The sequence below is a fragment of the Ixodes scapularis genome, unplaced genomic scaffold (genome assembly GCF_016920785.2).
Source record: "Ixodes scapularis isolate PalLabHiFi unplaced genomic scaffold, ASM1692078v2 PGA_scaffold0__279_contigs__length_252992795, whole genome shotgun sequence".
NCBI lineage: Eukaryota > Metazoa > Arthropoda > Arachnida > Ixodida > Ixodidae > Ixodes > Ixodes scapularis.
The window spans coordinates 83358988-83381899 of record NW_024609835.1 but is presented as its reverse complement, the minus strand read 5'-3'; the positions used below and the strand labels follow the sequence as shown (position 1 = coordinate 83381899).

The following is a 22912-nucleotide window of genomic DNA, read 5'->3' as shown; positions in this document are numbered from 1 at the left end:
TGCTACAGATATTTCTCATTCTTAACAGATTGGTAGCAATAGCAATGGCAGTGTCTACTCACAACGACATGCCTTCTGCCGACAAAATGAAATGTTTGGGACTGTACCTTCGCCTAAGAACATGACGTACGATGACGCCGAGCTAAGTAGTATTTAAATAAATCAAGTGTTGGTAAGGCATAGGAATAATTTAGGCTAAGGGCGGGAACAAAAGTATACAATTACTTTAGTACAGGCGGATATTAATTGTCGAACACGCAAACGATACTATAATACTCTAAACTGAGCACAACCAAAACGCCGTCCCTACTCCACCAATACTAAAGCGCATTCCTGTGAGCAGCCTATTTTTTGAAAGTTTTAAGAAAAAAATCTCTCAGAATTTGCTTCAAACATAAAATAACGTGCCGTGTGTAACTGAATTGGTCAACAGGCACCTTCCCGTCAATGGAATATATTTGTTGATTATCACTGGTTCAACGCAACTGTTTTGAAATATATATCTCTTGCATAGATTCTGAAAGGCATCATCAAGATTGGATCCATGCTTGGCACCAGTCGATTCGGATTCTAAGTTTCTATTAAAAGTGTGAAAAATTAATAACTGAATGTTAATTGAATTGTTCTAGGAAACAGTGAGTAATTCTTTCCTTTCTCCATGTCACCAGCGCAATGGTCCATAAAACATCGAGGCCTAAAAAAGTCAAAACTCACACTTTATGTTCGCCTGAACGCATCAGAGGTTAAAAAATATTCGATGTATCGTATAGGCGCACTAAAAAAATAATACATATGGCACGTCTAGCACATTTAAACTCGCTTATATTGATGACACAGTATTGGATTATCAAGAATATTATATAAAATTGCATGTGAGTCGGAACTCTAGTCTTCATGCATCCGGGACGCAATTGTTTGTAAATAACCATTCTTGATCATCTTTATTTCTTAATTTTTATTTGGCACTATTTGGAATGGTGAATCTGGAGAAACACCTCCCTGATTAGTGATCGGATATGGGTAAAAGTATACAATTGAAATTCACATCGGCGAGTATATATTTGCAGCACACGTCAATTCCAAAGTTCATAAGCAAACATCACTATATTTCCATAAACGTGGAGTGGTTTTAGCGAAATCTATTAACATGGTAGCAGATTACTGTGAGTAGCTTTCTTTTCTTTTTTTGCTTCAGCGATCTTTAAAATGTCATGACAAGTTTGTTTCTAGAATGTAATCCTACCGGCACAATCTCGTAATTAATGAAGTGGATTTTATCTGTGGTATTGATTGTCAACCGAACTCCATCATCATCAAAATAATTTTTCTTTTTCGCAGAAATAATCGTATAAACACCTTGTTCTGTTGAAATACGAAGATAAAACTGTACGTGATTTAAAACATCATAGTCGCTGTTAACCGGCAGAAATATATAATTACTTAAAAAACTGAAATACTACATGAGGATATATTGACATCGCAGTAGTATATTGTTTAAAGACATATAGTAAATATCTGCTCTCGTAATGGACAATATAATGCATCGACGTTAGCAAGAAAAGTTTTAAGATTAAAAAAAATGTCAATTGTAATAAAATATTGACATGCAGAATATATGGAAACTACTTAACTTAAATGATGCCTTTGATCCGCGTTACAACGCCGATATTTTATTGAGTTATTTTAAATAGAGCTACTTGTAGTAATATATAAAAAATAAATAATTAATAATAGCAGATATATATACTTTAAATGAGTCGCTCTGGCATTTAATGCGCTAAGAGCAGCCTAGGTAGATCCACATAAAGCTCCAGACCAATGGATGTGTATATGTTAACTGTACGGCAACATTTCGCATATAACGTGAAATATATATTATTAAAGGCTTCGTTCTCACTTCCTACCTTCGGAAGCAAGTACAGGGCACACGTGGCCCTACTTCCTTTTGCTTCCATGCCCATACGCTTTATTCTATCATGGTTTCAAGCAATGACACAGCTACTCCTGTAGTTAGCCACGAGTCGTATGGTCATTTCCTGCTGAGGAGATGCATCATCCATCTTGCCATTACTGCCCGCTTCCTGATTCATGACCTCCCAAAATGAAGTACCGCGATGGAATTCGGGGGACGCCGTCCTTGTGGGAGACGTCGGGTCTTCGCTTCCTGGCGGGTCGTTGGTAAGCCGAGCTTCTTCGGGAGGCCCCTGGGTGTTGGACGCTTCGTCGTTGACCTCGTCTTCGTGCTGAGGACGGTCGTCAGAAACGTTTGTTTCGACCGTTGCCACGGCATTGTTTCGGATACGAAGGATTTCGCTTTGCGACAGGCTGTCCTCGTAAGGGTACAGCTCGTGGTGCTCGATGCCGTGCTCAACAAAGTCGGCGCCCAGAAGTTCGTGCTCGGGGCTCATCCGAAGTGGCGTCACTTTGTTGATGAGCTGCGGAAAAAAAAAAAACAAGAACAAAGAACAATCGTTTGCAAGGTTTTACTTGTTATCAGAGGCGGGAGGCGCTCACTTGATCGAATGACGTTTTAGCGAACGCCCACGTTTCACCGAATGACACTAGCAAATAGTCGGACGCCGCGAAGCGGCGTTTTCGGGTGGGCCGAATGGGTTCACATTTTTGTAATGAGCCTCCGCAGACTGTCGCCGCGAAGCGGCGTAAGCGCAGCACGGCGGATGGGTTAACGCGCGCCCCCGTTATTCGATAAAACGTCGATTCGCTCAAATGTCGCTGTTCGCTATAACGTCATTCGCTCATGTGTTATGGACCCATCGGAGGCATATGGTTCTTGTTTACGCCTAAAAGCGAAGTCTGCGATGGGACAGTGAGTGCGGTATTTCAAACTGCCCATTGTTTTATCGATTTTATTTTCATGCTCAACAATACATTAGTCCTCATAACTCCCCAAGCACATTCTGTAGAATGCAGAGATTAGCTCTCCAAGTGCTCTGCGGAAAAGTCGACGCACACGTATCTTTCAAGCGCAGGTGACCGATCTTCTTTCAAAAGTAAGCATTACTGCCAAAAGCCTGAATGTGAAAGTTGTTATTGTTTAATAAATCAGACTGCTTTTTTGTACATATATGCACCGAAAAATTGAGGGAGAGGAGGAGACGAAAACCAGTAGGTACATCAGAACGCCGAGCTCTGATTGGAAAGGTTAATGGGTAGACTTAAAGCTGTAGCTGCCTTTATCTCCTATGGACCCGTCGAATTCGTTAGAACGCGGAAAGTCGGCGTCCGGCGTTTGGCTTTTGATTTCGAACGCGTTCGGCGAGTGCAGTGGAGACAAAGTCATATTTCTTTAGGTCTACCCACAATTCTTTGCGATCAGAGCTCGGCGTTCCGGCATCCCCGCGTGCTCTCGTCTCCTTCTCTCTCGCCTTTTTTCGACGTATCACAGCATATTTGAGTGGTACGCGTAAATCTAAGATGATACCTTGCAATGTTGAGAAACGCATATGCCTGAACAGGTTTCTAGACGAGGCAAATGAAGATCTCACGTGGATACTTCGAAGCAATTATATAAATGTGATCCGCAATAAAAAAAAGGTTTCAGCAAAATACCAGCAAGTGCCAAACACGCTAAAGCGCTACCCATAAAAAGAAAAAAAAAACTTTGTTCGTAAAGAACTTTTAGGGTGTCTTCGGCTTGTTCATATTTAGCACCCTAAAAGCGTTCTTTTGGGCATTTCCTAAAAAGGCTATCCGTGAAAAACCTCTGAGTTGTTCATTTAAGCTCCTTTTTTGATGCAAATTAGCTCTTCATCGCCCAGTTGCCATTATAGTGCGCCAGGGGGCGATAGTGCTTCAGGCGAAACCGTTCTTCAGGGGCTGAAAGAGTTCTTGTGTCTTTGAACTCATACAAAAATGGTCTATGGTCATCTATGAAAGATTCTATGGCAGACTATCTCCTCCTTTGGCCCTTTATGGTCGGTCATAGAAATCCATACAGCTACAGCCAGCCATAGAAAAATCTGTGGCCCTGCGTCTAAAAACTTGGAACCAATACATTTTCTTTACCTACCTATAGAAAATTCTATGGCCACCAATCTGGGAGCCAATAAATTGTCTTTAGCCGCAATAGAAAATACTATGTCCCCAAGTGTCAAGACTCGAAACTAATACATTTTATTACCCTCCTATAGAATATCTTATGGCCCAATACTAAAGACAAGGAACCAATAAATTCTCTTTGCCCGCCCATAGAACGTCTTATGGAACCCTGTCTAAAGATAATACCAGTAAATGTGCTTCAGCATGCTATAGAAAATCGGAAGTCTCCTAGGCTCTAGGTTTGTGATTATTAAACTAATATTTTTTATTTAGCCAGACATAAATAAGTGAATGCCTCAAAAGCTATAGACCAGTTAGCATTAAATTCTCTTTAGCCACCTATAGAAAAAATTATCTCCTAGGCTATTCGTGACTCCAGCGAAATATAGAGGGCGCGCGGGTCCGTCAAAATGGCTGAAGAAATTAGGTCCTTTTCGTCGTTCAGCACGCGGACCACCATAAATGTCTTGCACTGCAGCGTAGAATCGGTATTGCATATGAAAGCAGTGCGAGTTTTCGATGGTAAAAACCATATAGGATGCTATAAATGGCTAAAGACGCCAAAGGAAAAGCCATAGGTAGCTATGCATGCAGGCTATAGGAAGCCATAGGATGACACACATAACATTTTTAGCAGAGCATGTAAAAAGCTATAGATGGCTAAAGAAACCAACGGAAAAGCAATAGGAAGCTATAGCATGCTAACTTAAAAGAGCCATATAATTACCCATACAGCATTCTTTAGCAAACCATATAAAAAACTATAAATGGCTAATTTCACAAGGGAAAATCAGTAGGCAGCTTCAGCATGTACTTAAAGAAAAAGGGGGAGGAGAAATGAAGGAAAAAGCGATGTTCCTCCCTGTCGCCAGTGGAAGGGAGGAAATTGCTCCCGTTCCTCCATTTTACCGATCACATGCAGCACCACCTGGTGGCGCCTGAAAAAAGGACAAAATTCCTCCCCCATGTTTTGCGGCGGCAGCGGCTGTCGAACAGCCGCTGCCGCAGCGAACATTTTTACTGGCGGTGACGGCAACTTAGGGCGTGGTTGCAGTCACCTAGAGCAATACCACCACTGCACATGCGCGGTGCTAGCGGAGGAAAAGCAGAGCTGTGAAGACTATAGTCGGTTCCAACTTCCCAGTCAAGAAGGTAGGAGGAGCTCCTCCCACAAGCGTGATGCGCCGGTTTCAAATCCCTCCGCAGTCGAAAGAATAGTTCACTGCAAAGGCTCCTTCCGCTTTTATGGATAGGTATTGGCTACAGAGTGATGCCAACTTGTCTCCAATTCAGTTTTTAAGAAAGCGACCTTTGTATTCATTCGAGGGGGAACCGAGCCCCTGAAAGCAGCCTTTGTATCCATCAGAGGGGGAACCTGATCCTCGAAAGTCGTATTTGTTTCCATCGGAGGGGGAAAACTCTAATCTCCCTCTCGAGGCTTCCGCAATGCTCAGTCAAAGTTGAAAGATAAAGCAGATATGTACAGAAAGGCAAGACTCTCCTCGTGCGTTGGCCGCGACGTCGCGGAAACGATGGAACGCTATTGGATGCGGAGGTGGCGGACGGATATATGATTCCCTTCGAGGGGCATTTGCCGCTACCTTCTTGACTTGTAACCTACTATAGCTAAAAAGCGCGACGCGTAGCGCATCGTGTGTCTCGCGAGAGTCACGACGTATGCGCCCACTTCGAGATCGCGCTTGTTTATTGTGGATGAAACCTTGCTGCTGCGGTAAGTACAGGTGGCGACATATCACAAGCATGGGAAATACGACCACTTTCGTCGCGTTGCTTGCTACATGACAAGCAGACATAGTAACCCTGGAGCCAGGGAACAAAAAAGAAGGACGGAAAGACATGAAACAATGTCTATCACTAACCAGCTCGCCTGCCTACTGCTTATCTTTACTGACAAGTAGGGTGCGGAAAAAATGAATCGTCGTAATCTTGGACTTTTGTTTGCGTGATCACATAGCTGTCAAGACGTCTGCTCTATTCGAGTCGACCTGTGTCCACGTTCCTACCCCCAACCTGCGCGAGAAACGTATACTCTTGAAATAAAGCGTACGTACCATACAGCGAAAGATAATCCGTGCGACGTTTATTTCAGTTCTGTGTTCTGCTGGTGTTCTCTGTATTCTGTGTGTTCAGTGATCATGATGTAGAAAACCCGAGACTGCAGTAAAAGCAGGGAAACTTGGTAAAAGAAGGAAGACAGGGGAAAATAATTTATGTGTATCTACCCTGTGGCGTTAAAAAATCGGGAAAATTTGAATTTTTTTAAAGAGTGTGTTGGCTAAAGAAAGCCCCACGAAAACCCATTCAGCCTTCTTTGACAGACCATAAAAATGGCTAAAGACGCCAAAGGAAAAGCCATAGGCAGCTATAGCATGCTGGATAAAGAGAGCCATAGGATGACCCACAGATCTTTCTTCAGCAGGACACCTAAGAAGCTTCAGGTGGCTAAATCAGCCAACGGAAAAGCAATAGACACTTATAACATGTTGGCTTAAGAAAGCTGAAGGATAAGCCATATAAAAGTATTTAGCCAGCCATTAGAAAAACTAAAGAGCGCTGTGACTAGACAGTGATAGGCCCATAGACGAAGCTAAAGAGGTCTATAAAGGCGACCATAAAAATACCAAAGACCGCCATATACAAGTTTTTAGCTAATTGGGCCCAATAGCTAAAGCCGACCATAGAAAGAAATTTCTATAGCAAACCATAGGACATTTGTGTATGGGAAGAACCTTTCAATAACGGACTTTTTTAGAGAGTAGATGCTACCATTCACTACACATCACTTTGGGAGATTCTAGGCAAAAATGGATGAGGCTGTCGCGCTTAAAGGCGCTCTGTTCGGGTGATTTCAGCTGATTCATTTGGTGACTTTCACTACTAGAGTCAGTACCCGCTTACAGTACGTTTATTTTGTTGCTTTTTAGTATTGGTGGTGCTTACAAGCAGCTTATCTGTTCTCTAGTGCTTTTTGTTTTAATCGTGCCCTTTTGAGTTGGAGACTTCAAATCCAAGGCATACTAAGGTAAAAAAATGACACGCGAGCGACTAACTCTACCTTGAGGACAATGAACGTCACCCCCGAGCTCCAGACAATGATGGTGATGCAGGCGACGAACTGGATGCCCAGCAATTGATAGCCCCCTCCCTTGAAGAGCCCCCGGCGGTGGTAGCGTAGTCCCTGGTAGCGTGTGGCATCCAGGAATAGCCCCACGGCCAGCATGCCCCAGAGACCACCAACTCCGTGGATGGCGGCTGCGTTCACGGGGTCGTCGACGCTGAAGCAGCGGCGAAGCAGGGACGGGATCGGGGTTGTGCACAGGCCCCCGACAGCGCCGATCAACAGTGCCTCCCAAGAACGGTAGAAGGCTGATCCAGCTGAAAATTGTATTTGAAGAAATCGGTTGACATTTTGAGGCACAGATCCTAGTTATAAACAGTTGTAACATAAGTACTTAACTAAATATAAAAGTATAGTTCGGGCTACTACAGTCGGAAATAAGTGAAGAACGTGCAAATAAAAGCACCCCCAAGTGGCCGCCAAGGCATTGAATCGCTTCACGAACGAACCAGGAAAAACTAGTAGTCTTGACGACTTATCAGAAGGAGACGCCAGCCTGACGTGCCTTTTGGTGTCGATCTATTTGCTCATCGCGAAGAAACAGTGGCTGGCACTAATGTGGTCGTGGAAGGAGTTTCTGGTGCATTCTTCACTTACATCTGACCATCGTGTTTGCTGTTTAATAAACGTGACAGCCATTAGACATTTGATCGGTTTTCGGTATGTTAAAAATAGCAATTCGAGTTTATAGTTAGTACATTGCACAGGTTATACATGTTAAAAAAAATTCAAGAAAGTTTACGTTACGCGGTCATGATGCGTATTTTTGCATAACGGGAAGATGCGCGTAAAACAATGTGCTGGACTTTTTGGCGAAGAATGGCTACTGTGCCTTAACATGAGTTGATTCAATGAGTTCCGTTTTCGGGTTGTGCTGTAAAATTATTAAAATATGATTTGGAATTCATCCGTATGCTCGTGTTTATTTTGATGTCCGTACTAAATTCGAAGTAAGAAAATAGTTTTTTTAAAGATGATCAACCAACTTGCTTAACTTAGCGCCTTGTTAAGAACATAAGGTTAATCAAAGAAATGTTGCAGTTTTATAAAAATCACATGAGCGAGAGTTCACTCACGAGTCTTCGACCGTAAAACACGTAAATACCCCTCGTGAGACTTACAGAAGAAAGAGTGATGTTAGTTATTCATTCCTTTTACTACTTTAACTCAGCACTGTGTCCTCGACAGGTAAACACTTTCTCACTGAACTGCACTACTCCTGAACATGTGCTTTGCAGTGGACCTTATCAAAATATCTTATAACATCTAGGCTCCCTTTGGTTATTCAAAAAACAGCTTACCACAGGTTAGAAGAACGAAATCCAATGACAACGGCAATAATACTTTTTTGTCTTGAATACAAAAATAATTAAATAGTTGCGGATTTGCCATCATGAACATTTAAGAATTTTCAGTGACTAAAAATAGTCTTATTTGTACATGTATTGCACAATGATTTAGTACAATACCACCCTACCTTAAAGTTGTTTTTGCATTTTTGTTTTTTAAAGGAATAGCTGAAAAATAAACACGGAGAGGTGGCGTTTTTAACATTTGGAGATGCTACGACATGTGTACGAGAAGGTCAAACCGGTCATTGAATGCGTTGCAGAGAGGATTAGGTTTCCTGTACGAGCGAAGCACTCATCGCCCAAAAATTTGGTTTTCCCTACCTCCTACAAAAAAAAAAAAAAAATGAAATCCAGCAATATGTGGGATAATGAAAGGTTTGGATCAAAAAAGAAAAAAGAGTTTGAGAGAAGGTTTATTGAAAGTTAGAAATGATCTCACGTTTTGCTTCGCGTGGTGTTTTCAAACGTAAAGAGCGAAGCATTATTTTTTGAAAAGTGAACCAGGCGGTGGAATGTGGTTGTGAACTTGTGATACACAATTGAACAAACCTCCGTTTAACATCAGGTAGCGCCGAAAGTGTCTCATCATGACACTCGTCTCCTTTGTACCATTGGCTGAACCCATGACGCACAGTTATTGCGGCATGACCGTACGCTCTTCCTGTGCGTAGTAAGTTTAACCACTCATGACGAAGCACATTTGGCGCAGATTAATTCGTTCCATCGGATCGCATAGACCCGCTCAACTCACTGACGTCACGCCACTGCGGTGGCACTGCTGTTGGTACTGCGCATGCGCAAATGCTTCACTCCTTCCGTGTTTGGTTTCTGCGCACGCGCAGTGCCTACACCTTGAGTGGGTAAAGCGAGCTTGTTTGGAAACACTGTGTTGGTCTATAGCTTTGGCTGTGCTCGGTCTTCACGTGAAACGAAGTATAAGGTGATTTATGAGCCCATTGTACCTTTGCAGTGTAGCCAAAGTTGGCCCCTTGAAAAGGTCGACAGTGCCATATCTGCTTTTCACGTATATCCGAAATATCGTACTTCTTAAGCCTGATAAATTATTCGCCTGATGTGCAGGCTGTCGAGGATAAGAATAATGCCAATCGATAATCTCACGGCCGTCCCTGGAGCGACTCTTACGTTCCAGGAGAGCGAGTAGAGGTTTGTCAGTCGAGTGAGTTCTTTTTCTTACGGAAAAGAACGGATAGCTTAGCGGCGTGTGCCAGTTCCTTGGTTTTTCGTTTCGCGGTGGTCGGGCCACAGTGTCATGTTGTACGCGTGTGAGGGGTTCTCGGCTAGCTTGATAATGTTTATATCGTTTACTACTGCATCACTTACTATTGCGTCTGTCGAAGTTCTGACGTCCGTTTATTGAAGCTCTTTTGAATACCTAGTTTTATAATACTATTGAGCTATTGAGTTGATACCAAATATATGGTAAAAAAAACTATTTGAACTCTTTCTATGGCAATTAGCTATGATAATCTTGTCCTGTCTTTATGGCCACGCGGCAACTTATTTTTACATCGGTTAGTTTTATTCATGTAATATATATATATATATATATATATATATATATATATATATATAATTAAATGCCCTCTGCATGAGCCCAGGCGTGCCGATTAATTATATGAAATACCCAGCCCAAATCTGGGTCAGAAAAAGGGGAAGAAACACGGTTTATAAATATGCTAGTTTAAAGACGAATTATTGCTGTCTGGCTTCTGCAAACATTAGATAAATCAAGTCATTGTCAATAATTTTTTTTGACTCCCTGAGTTACAGATTCGCGATGTCAAAGCACAAAATATTAAAACTGAAACGTTCTTCAAATGAAGGGCTTCAGTCCAGAAATGTCATCCCTGTCATCCTAAGTGCAGAATCAAATATTGTTATGTAATGTAGATGTAAGTAGTAAAAAAGCAGCAGCAAACCGCGTCGATACTTGGCACGTAAGAAAAGACGTGTGAGATGCTAGGTTCCCGTTAAACCGATTTCTGCGAGCTGTAGAAGCGTTTTCAATATATCTTGACTCTAGTAAAGTAAAGCGAGTAAAACCAGTTAAAAATGACAACCTGTCACACAGTTGTTTCTGCCAGAGATTATAGCATATTGTATACGTGGTATTGAGCATGCTAGTTATACGACCGATTGGGCCCGAGAAATAGTAAGCATTGTTGTATCAGTAAAAGAAAAAAAAAAAAGGTGTACGCTAGAATTTCGCTTATATTCAAACATGTATAAGTTATTCAGTAGCCAATAAGCAAAGCGTGCTTTATAATAAATAATACTGACGAATTGAGGTGTTTAGATACTTTAAATCAAATGAAGAAATTAAATGACACACCGAAAAAGTCGCCAAAGACGTTTAAGGCTGCTTACATGTAGGAATGCGAAAGCATTCCTACACGCAGCGCATTTTTACGAGCAGCGCTCCACTTCTTCCTTTCGCACAAATGCTCCAGCGGTGACATCACGCTCCCCCACTGCGCAGTCGTGGCGAACTCCGCCGGTTTCACGACGGCTTCTGTGACCAATCATATGCGTTGCTGCGCTTTTCTTCGTATTTTAATTATGAGGCGCGTCCGCTATGAAATTGAGCCCCCCGCCACCTACCGTGACGAAGCATCTGCGTGGCTATGCTTTTTTGGGGTTTTATTTCTAAGGCGCGTGCTTGATGACGTAGTTTTATGACCATCTTTCAGGGACAACGCCGACGGTGTCTCGCGTAATGGGACAAGTAAGGCTTTCGCCTTAAAAAAATCATCATCCTCCGCATTGTATTACACTTCGCCCCTTCGTAAAATAGGGAACACTTGGGGGAAAATATGCAAAAACATGGTCACAAACTAAAAGTGCAAGGTCATGCCGCTTTTACTGTTCTTGATTTGCCAAAAAGAACGCAGGAGCAGAAAGATGACAAACATCGTAACGTTGGGTTTGTCGCAATGCCTAATGGGCCCCATAATTCTGCAGTATAATCTGAGTTCTTACTTATGGTGAAAGGCATGGCGGAAAACAGCCACTTGAAGTTATAATATTGCACTCCAAGAAACGCCCGTGGGTTTTCTTTCTAACAAAGTTTTCAGAAAGCAAACCACTAGAATTTGCGCAATGAATTCAGCTAGATGACGAGACCGAAAACAAATAATACTTTTTCACCATAAAATCAAGCGACGCGGTGACATTCAGCCCCGCGTTCACAAGGTGATGTGATGCTGAATGTTACGGCACTTACTGCGTTTATAAATCGAAATGGTTGCTTGATTTTGTCACTCGACGAGCTTCATCTGTGAATTGCTGTGCTTGGCGGAAGTAGTGAGCTGCAGGAATGTCTGGGTACGTGGTCGATTATATTTTTAAAAACAATAGTGTTAACCTTTGATAAGCGTTTAGAAATTAAAAATATTTTGTCTATAATAGGGACATCAACGGAGCACTTGAAAATAACATACTGTCAAAACAAATAATTTGAACTGGAGTTTGGCAAAAGTTCTAAAAGTGTTTATGTAAAAATTGAAAACAGGTTTATACCGGTTATTGACACTAGGGATCCAAGGATAGACGTGATGATCTCTTCAACATCAAAGCTGCGGTGCACAAGATATCTGCACAAAAACAAGAATGATTAGTATTGTAATCAATTTCGCATAATGTAAATATGACCGAGCATCTATAGATTTGTGGTGCCTTACGTCGCGATGGTGCCTACAAGACCGCCACCAATGGACGAGTTGATGGTTGACACAGCAGATCTGCAACAAAGGCACGCACTGTGATTATTCCGACGTCGTTACCTTTCCGAGTTGCAGAGAATGGCGAGTGTGGTGCAATATGGTAATCAGTTTGTCGTCTCCCGTACACCCGCCCGCCAATGTCCCCTCAAGTAGGAAGGACGCCGATCACTGCAGTTTGCAGTGAAGCTCGGCGAATGTTGAAACCGAGAGTTAGTCTGATCAACAAATAAAATCTGTGATGGAACACTGGTAATTAGGTTTCTTATGCGGACATCATGCTTTGTTACGTCGTTAACTCGGTTAGTGATTTATACATTGCGTTTCAGGGGAAGTACTAAAGGTGAAGTTGATTCGCGTTGAAGAAATTGGTTTTCACCTCTAACGGAGAGCAGCTCGCGTCCCCTAGGCGACTGGTGGTCGCCAAAAAAACTTTGGACCAGCCGAATTTTTTTTAGCGGCCACTAATGGCCCAGAGGGCACGAGCTCCGGTCCCTCTTAGGTGAAAGAAACTGCGATAGTTAAAACACTATATGGGAATAAAGAAAAAAGAAAATGCCAATAAACGCAGTTAAAGAAGAGAGGACAGACGAGTACACCACACGAACATTGAAGACAGACAATTCAATTGAATCGTGATCCGCCCTTGCTGGAAGTTTTATTGCACGTCTTGAGCGGTGTAAGACAAAATCAGTACAAAGACACGCAAGACAAAGAAAATGTATTTTCGAAATGACCTCTAATTGGTGTTCTGTTGGGTTGGAAGTACTAAGCGATTGCTCATTAACTGTACCGAGAGCTTATTTTTCATCTTAGTTGCGTTTTCACGCATTTTAAAAGTCGAGCTTGTGAAATTATTTATTTGGTGAAATCTGGCTGAACCTAATTTTTTAGTTGATGTCATACCTTTCTTTGCATATATTATGGGCTTCCTCGTACGGTGATTTGCTTTCATTTCTTCCACATCACGCCATCTCTAGGAAGCCTTCGAAAATCCTCCGCCATTCATGAGCGAAACCTTGTGAATGTGTCTCTCGCAACGCTGTAGTTTAGTTATTTGCATAGACGGCAGTACCCGCCTCGCGTTTTCCTCGGTTCCGTGGAGAAGTAGGTAATGGCTTTTATGTACCTGCATTTCCCTCTAGTCTCTTGTTATCTTACTTCAGCACCCTTTACTAAATTACGGAGCCCCAGATTTTAACAAACAATCATATTTGTTATGGCTATTTAAATTGCTTTATTCTTCGTTTCGGCATAAACTGACAAAATGCGAACGCACTAACCTTTGTGAGCCAATTAAAGCGGCGGAGCGAAGCACGATACAGCTATTCACATGTAGAGTGCATTCCAGTGGAGCGGCGTCACGTGCCTCAAGCAGGGGCTGTGATTTACACACCAGCACGGAGCAGTGGAGCGAAAGCTCGCGCTGCGGAACCCAGGTATCCTGGGTTCAATCCCCATCCCTGCTCGTTTCGATCTGGATGCGCATCGTACCGGCGTGTCGTCGTGTACCACTACTGCGTGGTGCACGTTAAAGACCCCAGGTTAGCGGTTGTGCCGCACTGGCTAAATTGCTCAACTTCAGCTGAGACACCAGACGCCCACTGAGGCACACTAGAATCCGGCTCAATAAGCATACACACAACCCAATTATTTACGCTGTGATTTGTCGATTGGGACTGTAGCGTTCACCCATTGCCAAGTTATGTTCGAACGGAGCGCAGAGCAGATTCGATAAACGTAAATGATTGAAACATGGGCGTGAATGATGTCGTGAATACCAATGTGTTCTTGGATTTTTCTTTCCACGATTCAAACCTGTATTGTTTGAAAATTCAACACTACATTTTGTATAATCAAGCGTTTAAAGCAAGAGGGAGGGGGGGGGGGGGGGAGTTAGCGCACCACATCTCAAAGAATGTGGCACAATTATTTGTGCTGCAAAATCCAGAGATCCTAGATTCGAACTCTCTCCATTTCTGCTACGATTTGAATGAACATTGCGCGACGCGCGGTCTTGTTATCACTACTGCATGAGGCGGGTTAAATGCCCCCAGGCTATCAATTGTACTGCACTGGCTAAATGTCTTATCAAAAGCGGTATTCACACGGCCGAGAAATCCTTGTAGGTGTGTGAGGACGACGACAGCGGGCGCAATTTTCTCATCAGCTTCGTCGTTCGCTCTGACGATGTGCCGGGGGGAGGGAGTTTCACTGTTTGCAGTCAAATTCAGCGGTTTCCACACTTCATACCACCGGAGACGAATTTAGCAAACTCTAAATTTGGCCCCAAAGAGTTCAACGACAAAATGTTGTTGAAAACAAACTGATCCGCCGCCAAACCAGAATTGTTTATGCCGCCCGAGCGTCCCTCCCCCCCTCCGCCGCGTTGCTGACGTCATAGGGATGCATAGTAAAAGCCTGAGATTTTCGTAGCGTCATGCGCGCGCTGGAGTGAATACCGCTTAATTAAAACGTTGATATTTTTTTTGCAGTACTAGAGCAGACCGACCTCACGCTGTCTAAAAGCTGTTGTCTATATTGCTGCCTTCCTTTTCAATTGATTAGACCAATTATTGAGAACATGTCAGTACAGACCAAGCACTTCTGATTACACACTAAATAATATGCTCACGCAGAGACGAATCTGTGAACACACATGTAAAAGATGAAGCCAGGACGGGCAAACAGCCAGACACGTGCATGTCCTTCTGTTCTCGCACACAAAGGTATAAAGTACACACTTGTTCTCTCTGCACGTAAACACGTACTTTCGTCGAGACTTGGAAGATAATTCGTTACAGGTAACGGATTACTTGTTATCTGTTATTTTTTAAAGTAATTTTGTAATTGCCAGGCTACTTTTTTGCGTCAGTAATTTTGTAATGTAATTTCGTTACACATGATTGTAACGAATTTTTTCAACTACTTGTTATCCGTGTCTTCTACATTCCCTCTCTTAAATGAAGAATTTTATTTTTACATGGGTAAATGGAAAGTTGGGTTGCAGGACATTTCTTAAAATATCAAAATTGCTGTCTTGAGAAGTGTACGGGAAAAGTAATGTGAAAGTAATTTGTAAAGTAAGAAGTAAAGTAGTCTGTTACTTTTGAGTGAAAATAATTTTTAACGGTAATCCATTACATTTGAGGATCGGTAATTTGCAATTGTAATCCGTCACATTTTTCAAATAACAGACACAAGTCTGCATGCGGCAATATGCACGATGCTACACAGATTCAACGTGCGACAAGTTTAATGGTAGTGCACAATCGTCGGTTTTCATTTGCTTTTTCTAGACGACTGAACCTTTATTATATCTTCTTAGAGTTCCAATATGGCCACGTGCGGTCTCAAGTTGCCAATTTCTAAAAGGTACTGTCACACACCTTATGTTAGGCGTGGGGTGTATATAGCGCAACAAAGAATGGCATGAGCTATCTGTCGGAATCGACCCATACAGGTGGGTCAATTCCGACAAATAGCTCATGCCATTCTTTACTGCGCTATATACACCCGAGCAATATATTACTGACTCCACTTCTAAAATGAGCTCTTCTCCCGTTTTAAGGGTTGTATCAAGATTCAACTAAAACGCAAAATTTACTCAACTTTTTTGTTTTACAGGAAACGGCTGTGAACTAGGCATTTATCTGGTCTATCGCGTAGCTGACATTGAACGGCTGAAATAAGCTGATAAGCTTATATATTGAACAATAGCTTTTGGTATAGATATTGATTAGTTGTTGCACGTTTGAAACCTTGGACGCACTCAAGGAACACATACATTAAATGTACCAGGAAAAAATGCACCTACTGGCACCCATGTTCGCACTAGTGCGTGAAAATACACCCATTTCCCCATTTACACGGGAAAAATGCAAGACAAGCAACGCAGTTAAAAGTGAGACACACTCATTAATATAAAAGTGGTTGCTTGGATTTAGTGATATATCCTTTAATCTTACAAGCTAGACACCATCCTTTGCGGAACTTCAATTTGTGCTAAAATTGTACAATTATTGATTTTATTGAGGCTACGTGCTACTATCTGGGTTTCATGCGCTATGTATTAAACAGGAAAATTACCTTTTCCATGAGTAGAAGCTGGATTCGATGTAGAAACGCATTGTGCTTTGACTGTTGTTTCAGACATCAGGAACCAAGTCATTCCCGCTATCTGGTGAAAGGTGATAGTTTTGCGTGCATCTTTTTTTTTTTTTTATTCCTGATAATGGCTCTAGATACACATATGTTTTAGTAATGAATAGGTAAAATGTGGGTTTTAGCTAATATTGTATCTCCTTACCTGGCTGCGAAATGCCATTTCTCGTCTGATATTCCGAAGGTGCTGCCGCTATTGAAGACCAACGAGCCCCACCTGTGTGGACAGAAGCAAAAGTTGATGAAAGAGACGTGCCCTCTGCTATCTACAACATTACATGCTATTAGAAATTGTCAGTGAAGCTTTTTTTTTTAATATTCGATTAAGTGGTGCATAAGATTACGTGTACTGTGTGGTTAAATTTAGTTTACTCTGTCTGTAACTCCAGTGACGAAAAGCATCATATGATTAAAATAGAAAACGGCTTCGGGAGTAGAGCTGTCAGTACGAAATGACCAACGTGCAAGAATCGCACAGGGGTTAAAAACTTGAATGACGTTTAGGCTTCGCCTTCAAGAGAGGAATGCGATAGCTAAACATAAAAACTCCCGCTCGTTCCCAAGCCGTGCCAGCGTCTCTGTGTGATCTACTCAGTAGCGTGAGTGGTTCGCAATCTAATTGTCGTGGGTTCGAATCCCACCTGAAAGTCTCCAAATTTTGCTTTAATGGAAATTTATTACTTTATGAATTAAAATCAATTTACACATGCGAAGGCCTATAATTCGCATTACATGTCATGATTTTTTAATCACGTTCATTCCACGCGTGACGTCATGTTTCGCATGAGCATTGTTTTTTTTTTTAATTCCTGCGCGAGGTCACGCGGCCGTGACGTCATTACCTTATCAACCAGTCAGGATTTTCCCGTCGCAACGCCACCCAGATGGGCTTCTCTGCGACACGTGCTCCTTACCGCTGTCGCGTTAAAATGTGCACCACCAGAGTAAAAGCCCGAAACCGCGCGTTTGGGACAGGAATATTTTAGACTGAACCCGTTTTAAAGTTGACGAGGAGCTCGATCCGAACTTTTTTTGGAATAGAATGTTTATTTCACCGTTGCAGCTTTAGCTAAGCAAAGGGGGGGGGGGGGGGGGGGGGGGTATATATTTCGGCCTTTTGCTGAACAATGTGGGCAATAAACCGCGCAATCCCATTTGTTGTTTGAGGACGCCTTAAGCATTTTTGAAAGCGAATGACAGCAAATCTGCTCTTTGTTGATTGGCAGCACAAACATGCATGGTCGATAACCTGATGAGACTTGCTACTTGCCGTGAGCATAACAATGGTTTTAATGGCTGAATACCAATAAGAGTGTCTGTTTCCAGGTGATAAAAACGTGACAACATCAAGGTTTAGGTGAAATATGTGTTTTTACGATTTACTATAGGTGCCGATTCAGGAAAAAAAAGCTGCCGCTTATAAAATGTTGGATTTTAAGTACAAAAATCTGCGTCAAAAAAACAACAGCCTGCGTGGCTCAGTTTCCTCTCTAAGTTCAGCCTAGTTCGTCTGACCATATTTTGCACAGTAAAATATACAAAATAAAAAGCGCAACTTCATTCAAGGCACTATTTGCGCAGGTCTAAAATATGCGCTTCCTTAGATTGAAATATCGTCATGCCTTGATGTTTTCTAGATTAAGAAAAATAAACTACGATCGCAATGCCCACATCTATCTCCCAAAGTGTGCCACGTCAAATCACTCATTCATTTCCTTCCGCCATAGGACGTACTCTTACACAAATTGGCAAGAGGCTGAAACGTATACGTGCCAGGTTAGGTTTTTGCACCATTAAGCGTACGGTATACTTTATTTGAGTATCACTTTGCTTGCTCAGAAGAAGCAATACTATATGCGAAGGACTAGGTGGTGATCTGGTCATTAGATAATTTTAATTTGAAATATTATATTATAGCCTGCTAAGTGGCGAGCTTGTTACACCTACCGTGAAACAAAGCATGGACGAAGACAGAAATATAAAATATATTAACCCGGGGGAAGTATATTGTGGTCCATAAATGAGTGAGAGGAAAGGGACAGAAAAGCGATTCTAGCTTTACAATCCCGTCTCGCTGACGAGCTGACCCACTACTTACCTGATCCTTTGCCAGTGCTACACTTTCCTCGGCACTAATCAAACGTACCAAATTGTTAGGTGGGCTCATTACAATAACGTATGCAAAAATGAAAAAAAAAAAAAATTAATTTATGGATTTTGCGTGGCAACCAAAGAAGTAGAATACAAGGGGTGCTTTGAGCTCGACCCCACGCCTTTATGTTTTAGATGCTCGTTAGCAACTTATATACTACGCAAAAAGCCGATGAAAGTGGCCCTGTTCACACATCGGCGTCTGAGTGCGATCAAGCGCGTTATCTTCCCTTGTAATTGCTTACGACGTTAGAACACACTGGCGCCATCAATTAGGTGGCCGTAAAAGATCTCCAACCTGCGCGAACATTTGAACACTTTTTACGGATTATATTTTTACCGCTTGCTTTAAATAATACTGACAGTGTGTGAAGAAACTATTTTTCATAGATGGTGCGTAGATTTGAGCTGATAAATACTGCAAAAACCTTCAGTATAGCGACACGGAAATGGGGTATGTTCCAGGGCTACCGAATTGTAAGAATATGAAGTGAAAGATAACTGCCAAAAGAAAGGCACTTATCTTTCACTTCATATTCTTACTAATAAACTAACCGTGCCCGGCAGAACCGCAAATCTACCTAATAGATGGTGACAGTGTCTTATCTTCTCGTAAACGCTTACAGTGTAACGTAACGAAACCGAGCGCAATCAAACGCAAGTGGGTGAACAAGCCTTCGGGGTTTACTTTACAATGATATTAACAAAATTCCTTCTAGCGGCGTCAGCACATTGGAATGGGAAACAAAGCAGGAAGTGAAGACGTATACCAGAGCGTGAAGGCTCCAATCATGGCGTTTGTAGGGTTGCCCATCCTAGGCCTCCGGGCCCTGTCCCACTTGAGTCTGGGTCCTAGCATGATGGCCGACATGAGACCGGACGTGCCTCCCAGCAGGTGCACGCAGGCGGAACCGGCGAAGTCGATTACGCCGAGCTTGTTGAGGAAGCCATGCTTGCTCCACACCCAACCCGCCGGAATGCAGTACATGAGCGTGCTTAGCGCTGAGAAGAACATGTACGCGTGGAAGTTGGTCCTCTCGGCCATGGCACCGGAGACGATGGTGGTGGCCGTGGTGGCGAAGGAAAGCTGGAAGATGAACATGGCGAATTCTTCACCCATCACTTCGGAGCTTGCGTCGAGAAAGAAGGAGCCGACGCCGCAGAAGGGATTGGTGCCTGGACCACGTCCGTTCTGGAGGCCATAGCCCACGGCCCAGTAGGTGAGGCCGCCCAAAACCACGTCCACGGCGTTTTTCATCAGGATGTTCACTTCGTTCATCTTGGATACGCACCCGGACTCGAGGAGACCAAACCCTAGAGGTGCACGTTCTAATGTCACACGTAACGTAAGAAGTGGAGAGGGCGTGAAAACGTAGGTTACTAATTCCGTAGCTATGCGATTACCTAGGTAGTAGCTCAAGTAGGTTCACAGTGTTCTTCCCAACTTAATAACACGGTATGCAGCAGAGCCTATTTGAAAGTAGAGAACGCATAATGAGGGTCATATGCAATGTATTGTTTTTTTTCTCTGTCTCGGTTCGTTAGCGCAGTGTTCAAACCATTCTACACCAATATTCGTCTCCCATTAGAGCGGGCGTGCGAACTGCAAACATTAGAACATTGGAAATACACATCGGAACAAATTTCAGGTTTGTTGTTGGTTCGGCTTGCTCGTAATCAATTTAGCACTTGGATTCTTTGAGGATTGTGTAAGGAGAATACACACTTCGTTTTCACATTTTAATAAAATTATGTATGTATTTATTCATGCACGATACCTTGTTTCCTGATGGATAGTGATGTATTATGGTTGAGCTTCTATACACATCACATGATAAGAGTATGAAATTCCCATTAGTGATAAAGTGAAGCCTCGTTGATTGTTGTTGAAGGACATTTTTCCAGATAGGTTTTCTTGGGTCACCTTGATAGTTTTGATATATACACATGCAGGTACACTAAACTTGGCGCAATGTAGAAAATCATAGAAAGGTAATATTTTGGGCTACTAAATTATGCTAAAATGAATTTGGTAATTTTTTGTATGTTCTGCTATGTAATCACTGTGTCTTAGTGTAGGAACACGTCACTGTCGTCGTTTCGTTTTTTTTTGTGTGGTTTTAATTAATTTGTGATGGAAGTACCTTGTATGTGATGGAAGTACCTTGTATTACTGTATAATTTCTCATGTTCTTTTATTTTACTTTCTGTAGCCCTGCCTTGTACTTGAGGGGGCTGAGGACCAGTCAAGCTGCTCGGTCAGCTTTTCATACTCAGCTCCCACCATACTTACGCGGTAAATAAATGTTGTCGTTACCATTATTCTTGTAATTATTGCTCTTATTATTTTTTCTAGGGTATTGCACAGTATGCCTTAAAACGCTGAACATAACCTATATTTGTGAAAAATGGTAACGAGGGTAATAATAAAGACATTGAAATTATTTTTACAGTGTGTTTATGGGGAGCAACATTAAGCAAGTAGTGCTACATATGACGTCCATAGAATCATGTCCTTGTAGCTGTATTTTAATATCCAACTTCAATGTCAGAGGTAAGTGGTGTAGTAACCTGAGCGCTCATGTTATATGTAGTCATGCCTCCTTATAAAAAAAGGCGAATGCAAGAATATGACATTTTAGTGAGAAGCTTACAAGCAGAACTATAATATGATTGGGATTATATTTGTTTTATCAATAATATGCGTTAGTAACTTCAAAGGGATCATGTAAGTATATGTAATTAAACAAATATAAAAAAGAAACTGATACAAACGAAGTTGAGTATACCAACCTGTTTTCTTTTTAAGCGCCATAATTGAAGCTATGGTTCGGTGTTTTGTCTCTTTTTGGTACCTTAATATTTTGTCTTCTCAAGCTTATCTGCAAGTCGTTGAGTGCACAGCGAGTGTTTATTACAGAGCATTAAATGTTCCTCACTCATAGACATTTAAATCTATCACTCAGTTTTAATACCGAATTTACACCTGTCAGCTTTGTACTAGCCACAAGGTACATTGGCGGCAAAAGTAAGGTCAGACACTGTTAGGCATCGACGTGGCTCACTGTTAGCACAGAATGGCAAAATCCTGTGCTAACAGTGACTATTCCTGTGACAGCATCTGTCACAGGAATAGTTTCAACTAGAACTTTAACTTTAACTAAGGAAAACAAAAACATAAAAGATCAACACAATCGTAGACGTTACTGCTCTTCAAAGAATATAGCCGCTCCTGAAGAAAAAGTAATCGGTTTTTAAGCGTTGGACCCCTAGTGTTGTAGAGATTGGTTGGGGTTTCTTTATTTCCTGAGAAAGAAAGCTCAATGACCGATTTGCCCTGGAGAGAAGTTTTATTCAGTCTTGTTCATCCTGATATAAATGTTTCTTGCTTGATGATTCTTTGGTATTAATAAGAAACAAATGCACATGGGAATCATAATGATAATGCCATTAATGCAAAGTAGCAATCGAAATGGACAAGGATGACGATAAGAATCCCTGAACCAGGGGGATTTTTTCGGTCGCGCACCAGTCACCTAGTTGTGTTTGGAAATTTGTATTTGTCCTTTGTCCCCTCAGTTCCCCTTCTTCAGGGAGTCTTATCGGCACATGAAAAAAACTAAATGATAAAGAAGCGCAATTTAAGACTATTTTCGGAATTATTTTTAATGGAAAGCCTTGCTTTAAATGTCCATGGTAAAACTGGTCTGATCGAAATCACTATTTAGATCATGATTTAGGTTAGAATTCGAGTCATTGTGATTTTTATTCTCAACCCTGCTTTTAAGAGCTATCAAAGTAATATATATATATATATATATATATATATATATATATGTATATATATATATGTATATATGTATATAAATAATTACGATTTAGTATACCACTTGTTGTTCGTTCATTACTTGGCAGCCATAGCGAAATTCACGACTAAAACGACTCACCCGTCTGCATAGTGAAGATGACAAACGATGACGTCAGAACCCACGTGGCGTCGTCGGGCTTCATGCTCTGCGGGTCCACAATCATCTCGTCGCCTTTTGTTCCGGGCCTGGTGCAGATGTCCGGACTCTTTCGGGAAGTTGCAAGTCCGAATAAGCGCGCAGGCAGCACCAATTAGCGTGCCGACCGCGATCTAATTGGTTCGCGAGAGCACCGCGACCTCGCAGCCTCCGCGTCCTTCCTTCTCCTTTCGGGGCCTTTTTTCCTCTAAGCTTCCTCCCTAAATCTTGACGTCTATCCGCAATTCGCGAGATGCAATCCCGTTTTCCCCACACTCCGGTCGCCACGCTGAGCGCGAAATG

The 22912-nt window shown here is 42.1% G+C and overlaps 1 protein-coding gene across 1 annotated transcript; it reads right to left on the bottom strand.

Annotated features, from left to right (window-relative positions):
* Nucleotides 1–1982: 1982 nt before the first annotated feature.
* On the bottom strand, nt 1983–22637 carry LOC8042705 (putative ammonium transporter 3). The gene is made up of 7 exons (XM_029983095.3): nt 22553–22637; nt 19376–19919; nt 16600–16671; nt 12252–12311; nt 12091–12164; nt 7136–7455; nt 1983–2435 (listed from the first exon to the last, which is right to left on the bottom strand). Exons 1-7 carry the CDS (start codon nt 22635–22637, stop codon nt 1983–1985), a joined length of 1608 nt encoding a protein of 535 aa, XP_029838955.3.
* Nucleotides 22638–22912: the final 275 nt, after the last annotated feature.